This window comes from Myxocyprinus asiaticus, chromosome 2 (assembly GCF_019703515.2).
Source record: "Myxocyprinus asiaticus isolate MX2 ecotype Aquarium Trade chromosome 2, UBuf_Myxa_2, whole genome shotgun sequence".
Lineage (NCBI taxonomy): Eukaryota > Metazoa > Chordata > Actinopteri > Cypriniformes > Catostomidae > Myxocyprinus > Myxocyprinus asiaticus.
In genome coordinates this window covers 13933127-13942742 of record NC_059345.1, presented here as the reverse complement: position 1 = coordinate 13942742, position 9616 = coordinate 13933127, and the positions used below count along the sequence as shown (strand labels likewise).

The window sequence follows — 9616 nt, the reverse complement described above, 5'->3', positions numbered from 1 at the left end:
TAGGTATAAACCAACCAAAATGTATACATAAATAAGATAAAGGAGACAAATAATCGAAAAGATAAAAATACATTTTTAACATATAAAAGATGTATTTTTTTTTTTTTTTTTTTTAATAAGGGGTTCGAATTTCAACATATAAGGAAGGGCATACAATTTGTATTAATAACGCATATTAACACTTTTATATTAAAGCTTTTATTGCTAAAACTGTGGAGGATGTGGTTAGGGGCCGTGATCCCCCCTCCCAGCCTCATTTAAGTGTCCCTTATTTTAAAACATCAAAAGTGGCAACCCTAAGCCTGGACGACCTGTCCATGGTGCTGACAGTAAATTGCAACAGCAAAAGTCTCTGCATCTTTTACAGACTTCACTAAAAATGTTTGCGAAATAAATTTATTTGGTAGGATAGAGATGAGTCTCGTAGTAGGCTTATCAAATTCTGATCATTTTTCAGGATCTCTGGATATTTGCAACGAATATAGCACAATATTCATAGCTTAAAAAGTAATAATAATTGCCTTGGCCTACAGAGGCTGTTTAACCATCGTTCGCCGTTATTGGGCGCACTAATAAATAAATAACTGTAGGAGAGAACTGCAGCTGAACTGCTGATGTCAGGAGCTTCAGTGCTGCATTTCATCCTGCAGGGTGAATGGCGACGGCGATCTTCTCTGGATTCACACATGCGAACCTGACAAACAAGATGCGGACCGTCGTGAGAAACTGCGTGATTATATCGGCGGTATTATTATGCCTGATCTCTTCAGGAAACACGGGGAAAAAGGTTTTTAAATGCCCGCCCCCCTGTAGCTGCTCCAAGGAGTCTATTATTTGCGTCGGGTCCTCTTATGTCCCTCGATTCATACCCAACGATGTCAGTTCACTGTAAGTCTACATATTCACATGCTTCTTCATTAAATGTCTCTGCTGTTTCTTAATACGTGGCTTCATATTCACTTTGGATCTAAAGCTTAAGTGGGGCACACCTTAAGGAAAATGTTAATTTTGTTTCTGGTCACAAAGTGTATCAAGATTGAAAAAAAATACATAGACCAATATTTTTATTGAATATTGATGGAGCAACATAATTTGTGTGAAAATAAATTATAACAGAAGGTTCATTTGATTAAAATTACATTTTTTAAAAGGTGGCAAGGGAGCCTTTTACCCAACACATTTGGGGTAAAAGGCCCCTAGGGGGGTTAAAGTGATATAGTGTTAAAATGTATATTAATTTCCATAACATTTTGCATTTCATAACATCTCAGCTATTTTATAAACAGATTCATCTCCATTGTTATGTGATCAGTCAATGTGAGCCCACTTTGAACATTTGTTTATTAATAACAAATCTATTCGCCCCACTTAAGAAAAATAATTGGCTTTTTTGGGGACCTTTAGCCCCTGCAACAGGGGGAAATTTGTACCCCAAATACTATCCTTTCACTTATTGGACAGTTATTAAAAACCTTTGATTTTAGCACCTTGAACAAAACTGAAAATTATAAAAGTATTTTATCTCGAAATGTGATCATTTCAGGGATTCTCATTATCTACATAAATTTGCAACATTTAAAAAAAATATATATATATTAAATATTAGATCAAATTACCTGAAAATCAAACTTTAGACATTGGATCAGGAATATTTTGCAGTGTATAGTGACAAACAGATGGTAAGTAAAATACTGTGCTATTTTTAAAAATATATATATTTTTTTTACTGTTTAGTGTTTTGGGAGAAAATAAAATCAAAAGTGCCTTTTACCCCGGGGCCCTTTAGCCCCGTTGTAACCTATAAAGCATTTTCAAGACCAACACGCCTCAAATTCAGTCATATTGCTATTATAATCTATGTTACAAGGTTTTGTTAGGAAATATTGTCAAGCTTGCATTGAATGTCTCCAATGTTTGATGTTTGCATTTGCAGGAGTATTGTGAATGGTACCTTCTCTGAGGTCAAGGAGGCGATGTTCGCGCACACGCCATCCTTACAGTTACTGTAAGTGGAATACATCTGACTAAGCAAATGTTCACTCTTCTATGGTAAAGAGTATGCCTCAAATGCCTTGATATTGATTCTCTTTGAAAACCATCATAAACTTTCCATTTCACTACTGTTGAACCTTCTAAAACATCCATCATGTTGGTTAGTCGATCTCATAATGTACCTAATTAGTTTGAGAGACAAAAAGGTTAGTTTTTGAACCACTATGTGAGCTGCAATCCCTCTGTTACCCCTTTATAAAAATAAAAAGTACTGTGGTGGTACATTGAAGGTGTCAGATGGTTTACTTTTGGTGCTTTTTTGTTGCTTTCTTCAGTGTTTAAATTCTGGGTTCTAAACAATTCAAGCTCAATTGGCAGTATTTGTGGCATGATGTTAATAACCGCAAAAATGTATTTTCTTTAAAAAAGCAGAAATCTGGCTTACAGTGAGGCACTTACAATGGAAGTGAATATGGTGAATCCGTAAACGTTAAACAACAATTTATACAACGATATATATACAAGTGTTTTAATAAAATGATAAGCTTCATATTTCTGCCTTTTAAACCCTCCAAAAAAAAAAAAAATATATAATAATAATAAGTGTAAGTGCCTCACTGTAACCCAAATATTTGATCTTAAAAAAAAAAAAAAAAAAAAGGAACGACTCGAAACACATTTTTGTGTTAATCAACATTATACCATAAATGCTGTCGATTAAGCTTGACTTGTATTGAACCTGGAATATTTATTTAATAATTGACATCTAGCTTGAGAATTAGGCAATAATAATATGATTATGTGACTTACAGGCAACAGCCACCAGGCCACCACAGTGGTTCCTGGTAGATGCTCATTATTTCAGTATTGGCCCCATGAAGATGCCTTTAGGGACTAGAGCCTAATACTAGTGATGCATAACCTCAGAAAGGGTTTGATTTTATTTTCTTGGGGAAATGAAAAGTGTCAGTCATTTTTTTTATTTCGGAATTAAATGATCTGTTCTACTGACATACTGTAGAACTATATATTTTGGCCATTGTGCAGGATCACTGAAAGAATGATCAAGGTTGGAACATAATGTATTCTTACATTTTTCAAGGCATGCATTTAGCCCTTAAAGTATATATTATTTTGCTTTACAGGCATGGTAATTATATTGAATGATTTTGTTCACCACCTTTTCTCAGTCTTTGTATGTATTCTTTTGGATAGCTAAAAAAAATATTTTACTAGTTCGGGCACACTTGCTCCCAGTTATTGATAGTGTTCCTCCCCTTGCATTTTATTCTGAGATACAGTATATTCTGCAGCCCTGTGGAACACAGTGACTGTGTTGACTTTAACATACAGTAGCTGTCATTGGACGCTTTCATGATGTCAGCCGTTTAATATACTGACATAGGGAAATAGATAGATCTATGCTTGCCCCAACCTTAGATGGAGATAATGGTGAGAGTGCAAGTTTTATATACAGTATGTGTATTCCAAAGCTGTCTGTGATCAAACTAATCAAACTTTATATAAACAGTGTTTATTTTAAACAGCACTGCAATGTAAATACACAGCCTGACTTGTCATAATAACATTCTGGCTGTATATCTCTTGACAGGTTGCTTAACTCCAATGCTCTCACTACAATTAGGGACGATGCGTTTGCTGGTCTTGCGCACCTGGAGTACCTGTAAGTGTGTTATCACTATGGTATTTCTTTTCCTTTAACAGGTATTTAACTATTTTTAAACCTTATAATGTAGATGTCTGTTACAGTACTGTTGCTATAGCAATGGGAGGTCTAATGTATGTGTTTTTAAGTGAATGTTGTATGTGAGAGCAAGAGATTTTCAGATACAAACACCTGTTACTTGTGTATTTGTGCCTGTTTACGCAATGAACAATATTCATTTATCATGCATTGATGATGTTAATGTTCATTTAATTGTAATTGATTTTTATTTCATTTACACTATTTGTACTATGTTTCTAACAGGTAGGTTGCTTTTTTCTTGGTTGTTTCTACTGATTGTTTCAGTTCATTATTCACATATCACCTGTTATGACCACTGTATGTTTCCCACCAATCCTTCTACTCTTTCAGTCTAAATGTTCTCTTTATTCTCTAGGTTTGTTGAAAACAACAAGATCGAGACAACATCAAAATATTCTTTCAGAGGACTTAGGGATTTGACCCATCTGTACGTCAGTTGCTTTGTATTATAATCATAATAATAATTTATTAACAACCCTTTGCCAATTGTTTGTACTGTACTTCACTTTACTCTACAATGTTGCTATGTCCTTACAGGTCTTTGGCAAATAACAAGATTAAAGCTTTGCCACGAGATCTATTTATTGACCTGGACTCATTAATAGAGCTGTGAGTTTGCGCTTCTGTAAATGCAAATGATTACTCGGTGTGTGTGTAAGTTGTTGTCGATTGTAGATAATACACAGTACTTAGATGAATGTAGGATGGTCGGTTTTTTAAGCCCACAAAGAAATCTACATTGTATAATAATGTTGTTAATAAAAATGATTATAACTATTATTATTATTGCTGTTATACTGTAGTTATTAATATTAAAAAATGTATGCTTTTTCTTCAAAAATGCTTTTAAGAATTCACTAATGATTTTGATAAAAAAATTTTTATCTTTGGTTGATTTTGATCTTTTGCTCTTGTTATATTTCCTTGCAGAGACCTGAGGGGCAATGCCTTTGAGTGTGATTGCCGAGCGAAATGGCTGATGATGTGGCTAAAGAGCACTAATGCCACTGTATCAGATGTTCTCTGTGCCGGCCCTGAAGAGATGAAGGGCAAACGGCTCAATGACATGACAAGCTTGCATAACGAGTGCATCTCCACAGGTATGACAACTTTTGTGTGGGTGCATACTTGCTTGTTTGTGTATGAGTGCGTGCATGCCTTTCAAACTCAGCCAGTGTTTTCTTTGTGAAAGGAATAGTTCACACAAAAATGAAAATTCTGTCATTATTTACTCACCTTTATGTTGTTCCAAATATTTATGCTTTTATTTTTTCTGTGGAACAAAGAAGATATTTTGAACAATCTTTACACCATTTTTTTGTTTTCTTCCAAAATGGGCAATAAATAAATAAATAAAAAATCATCAAAAAAGTAGTCCATTAAATATATATTTAAGTCTATTTTTAAGATTTGCGCATTTCAATTTCATAACACATTTCCTTCCAATTGAATTGAATAATCTTCAAAAATTTAATTAAAGGTGCACTCAGTAATTTTGTCCTCATTAAAAAAGTCCAGGATGCGAGCAGGGTCCGAGTTGGGGTGGCAAGTGAGGTGGCAAAGCTCATTTTTCACCCCGTGCCACCCTTCTGGCCCCGCACCTGCTGAGTGCACCTTTAAATTAATAAAACTTTTATATTAAAAATGTTTGAAAGTGATTTTTTAAAGATTATTCTTTAATTAATTAATTAATTCAATTGGATGGAAATGTGTTATTAAATTGAAATGTGTAAATCTTAAAAATAGGCTTAAATATTTTTTGGAGTGTATGACTCACTGTACTCTGTATCTTCTGAAGAAATATGATATGATAGCTGATATAGTGGTCTGTTCCTCACACAAAGCTATCGTGTGATTTCAGAAGACTTGGAATGTAATGGATTAGTCACATGGACTACTTTAATGATATTAAATATCAGATTTTTATGTTGAATTCTTTGCATATGTTTGGAGCTTAACAGAAATCACTATGAACTATGTTGGTCTATGCAAAAGAGCTGCATTAAGATTCTTCAAAATTACTCCTTTTGTGTTTCATGGAAAAACAGTAATAGCATACGGGTTTAGAACGATATGAGGGTGAGTAAAAAATGACAGCATTTTAATTATTGGGTGAAATATTCATTTAAGTTATTGGAACACACAGTATACAGCAGTACTCAAAGTATATAGACTTTTTTGTTTGCTATATATAGCTTTTTTTATTAAAAAGTTCTCAGGGGCTGAAGAAAAGGAAATGTGAATTTTTACAGCCTTTTAAAATATTCCGAATGGACATTTTTTTTCATGTCTTGCAAAGAATAGACTTCTTGCGTATCTTTTTAGGGTTTTCATTAAACAAGTGCAGAACCACTAATGATAAAGTTATGTGAAAAAAAAAAAAAATTAATTACTAAGATCTGCTTTTGCCTTATGTTCAATTGGCCAGATTTTATCCCCCTCCACTCTGTTTCTACTGAGTCTTTGTCTGTGGACACGTTCTCCCACAAGAATGATGTGTATGTGGCCATTGCTGCTCCCAATGTAGAGAGCTGCATGTTGCTCCAATGGGACCACATCGAGATGAACTTCAGAAGTTATGACAACATCACAGGTACAGTCGTGTTAATGAAATTATGGGAAATAGTGTGTATTGGCACAAGATAAACAAGAAGAAGAAAAAAAGCCATTCTAAGGTTGATTTACCCAAAGAATGTAAACAGACTCTTTGAGCAGTCTGAGATATCAACTTCTGGCTCAATCAATGTTTTGGTTAGTTTTGGGCAAAACTAAAGAAGTTACACACTTTACCTTCCTAACTTATCCTTTCAAACATGTCTTCTTTTGTTTAATCTGTATCTCTTTTCATTAATCTCAGGTCAGTCTATTGTTGGCTGCAAATCTGTGATTATCCAGGACCAGGTTTTTGTAATTGTCGCTCAGCTCTTTGGTGGCTCTCATATCTATAAATTTGATGAGGACCAAAGCAAGTTCACGAAATTCCAGGACATTGAGGTGTCTAAGATCTCCAAGCCAAATGATATTGAGGCCTTCCAGATTGGCACTGACTGGTTCTTCATCATCGCTGACAGTTCGAAGGCTGGCTTATCCACACTCTACAAATGGAACGACAAGGGCTTCTACTCCTACCAGTCCCTCCATGAATGGTTTCGGGATACTGATGCAGAATTTGTGAATTTGGACGGTAAGGCCCATCTTATCCTAGCGAGCCGTTCCCAAGTTCCAGTCATCTACCAGTGGAGCAAGAGCACTCAGAAATTTGCCTTGCAGGGGGAGATCCCCAACATGGAGGATGCAGTTGCTGTCAAGGCCTTCTGGATCAAAGAGGAGCTGTATCTGGCAATGACGAGATACATTGGTGACTCCAAAGTCTTGCACTGGACTGCTAAAGAGTTCTCTGAGGTTCAGGCCCTTCCTTCAAGGGGATCCATGATCCTACAGCCTTTTTCCTTCAAAGAGAGGTACTATCTGGCTCTCGGAAGTGACTATACATTTTCACAGGTCTATCTGTGGGATGCTGAGCTGAAGAATTTTGAGCGTTTCAAGGAAGTCTATATCCAGGCTCCACGTTCCTTCACTGTGGTCTCCACTGACCGGAGGGACTTTGTATTTGCCTCCAGTTTCAAGGGAAGCACACAGATCTTTGAGCATATCATCATTGATCTGAGCCTTTGAGTGCTGATGTGGGGACAGTATAGGTCGGAGCAAATTTGTGCTCAGCTCCGCCCTCTGGTAGATGGAGTGTTTTCTGGGTGTTGTGACAAGGGAGGTCTGAGAAGCATATTATAGCATTATCAGGCTTACAGTAAATTAGGACTTCATATGTCATTTTACATTGATTCTTGGAGGGCCCTGACCTTTTTTGCTATACCATATTAGAATGGTTATATATTAAATATAACAATTCCTCAGCCCTACTAAATCAGAAGACATTTCTTCCACACTTGGTGCATGGACTGCTGAAAAGAGTTGCACTTGTTACCTGTAACTATCTAAATCACTCTTTATATCAGTATATAACATTTTAAAAGTCTGATGCTGATATTATGCATGATTTGGCTGCAAAAAAAAAAAAAAAAAGCTACATTTTCAGAGCAGGCATGCAATAACATTTGAAATAGACATACAGAGGGCAAATGCAGTTCTATTAAATTTAGGAACATTAAAGACCTTAAAACTATATTTTACCTAGGGCTGGGTACTGATACAGATTTCCCAATTCAATTCCGATTCAAAAGCTCTCCATTCGATTTCGATTCGTTTCGAGATCGATACATATGGGTATATTTTAGTTACAATGTCCATTTTGTTAACAAATGAAATAAATTATCTCTCTGCTAATGGTGTTAATTATACAGGGGACCTTCTAACTTGGTGTATTATGAAGATATTAATTTTACAAATTTTATTTCATCATTAGTTTTTCATCATTTTGGCCACATTTTAAAAACAATGTAACAAATGTCATGTATTCCATCAATAAATATGATGTCTTAATCTAATATATTATAAATTGCATATATTATATTGTTTATACACTCACTGAGCATTTTATTAGGACGACCTGTACACCTACTTATTCATGTGATTATCTAATCAACCAATCATGTGGCAGCAGTACAATGCATAAAATTATGCAGATACGGGTCAGGAGCTTCAGTTAATGTTCACATCAACCATCAGAATGGGGATAAAATGTGATCTCTGTGATTTCGACCGTGGCATGATTGTTGGTGCCAGATGGGCTTGTTTTGAGTATTTCTGTAACTGCTGATCTCCTGGGATTTCCATGCACAACAGTCTCTAGAATGTACTCTGAATGGTGCCAAAAATAAAAAACATCCAGTGAGCAGCAGTTCTGCGGACAGAAAACCCTTGTTGGTAAGAGAGAGGTCAGTGGAGAATAGCCAGACTGGTTTGAGCTGACAGAAAGGCTACGGTAAATCAGATAGCTCTGTACAGTTGTATTGAGCAGAATACCATCTCAGAATGCACGTCAAACCTTGAGGCAGATGGGCTACAATAGCAGAAGACCATGTCGGGCACTTTATTAGGACCATAGTGTTCCTAATAAAGTGCTCAGTGAGTGTATATTTTGTTACATGTTTATTGTTTACATGCATAATTTGTACAATTTGCATAATCCAAGCATCAGAAACCTTTTGAATTCAACAGTGAATTTTTTACTTTAAGACAATACGTGAATTCAGAATAAATTTAATTAACACCTTATTTCTGTTGGACTAGTTGTTATATTCTGACTGTACCCATGAGTAGAGCACTTTACTCAGTTGAGAATGTGCTAGTGAAAATTTTTGTTTCCCACTCCATAACAGATATTGTTTTTCTTTCATGAAATCTTTAGATATATCTGAAGGCAAACAATGCCAGGTGATGATGTGTAATTTCAAAAACCTTTATTTAAATGCGCGTGCATTTGTCTCTTTTTCTCGTCAGTGCTGAATAATGTCGGGGCTGTCCAGCTGTTTGAGAGGTTTAACTTCCTTAAAAGCGCATTAAACTAGTAATTTTCAGAATTCAAATGGGTTTTGAAGTCTGCACCACAATATCAAGGTAAGCCTTGTGATCACCAGGGGAAGCGGCCGCTGATATCAAGTGATCAGCTCTGCACTATCCCATCCCGAGGGGAGCCAGGTTAAAGTGTGCACTCCAGAATTACACTAGAATAGACAAATCCTTTGGTAACTTAACTGCTTTATTTTGTGACAAGAGCAGAAGAATCTGTCGCTTGAGCTGGGAGTTGGAATCGATCTACAGAGAAGGGAACGCGAGCCTGTGTGTCAAATTTCTGGACTTGGCGGTTGGCATAAATTGGTTTGTGACTGGTTCAGAATG

The 9616-nt window shown here is 35.8% G+C and overlaps 1 protein-coding gene across 1 annotated transcript; it reads left to right on the top strand.

Annotated features, from left to right (window-relative positions):
- The first annotated feature begins 649 nt into the window (after nucleotides 1-649).
- LOC127450872 (leucine-rich repeat LGI family member 2-like) lies at nucleotides 650-9167 on the top strand. Its single transcript, XM_051715312.1, has 8 exons — nucleotides 650-888; nucleotides 1934-2005; nucleotides 3605-3676; nucleotides 4116-4187; nucleotides 4298-4369; nucleotides 4691-4860; nucleotides 6189-6353; nucleotides 6618-9167. The coding sequence occupies exons 1-8, from the start codon at nucleotides 656-658 to the stop codon at nucleotides 7433-7435; spliced, it is 1674 nt and encodes a 557-aa protein (XP_051571272.1). The 5' UTR covers nucleotides 650-655; the 3' UTR covers nucleotides 7436-9167.
- Nucleotides 9168-9616: the final 449 nt, after the last annotated feature.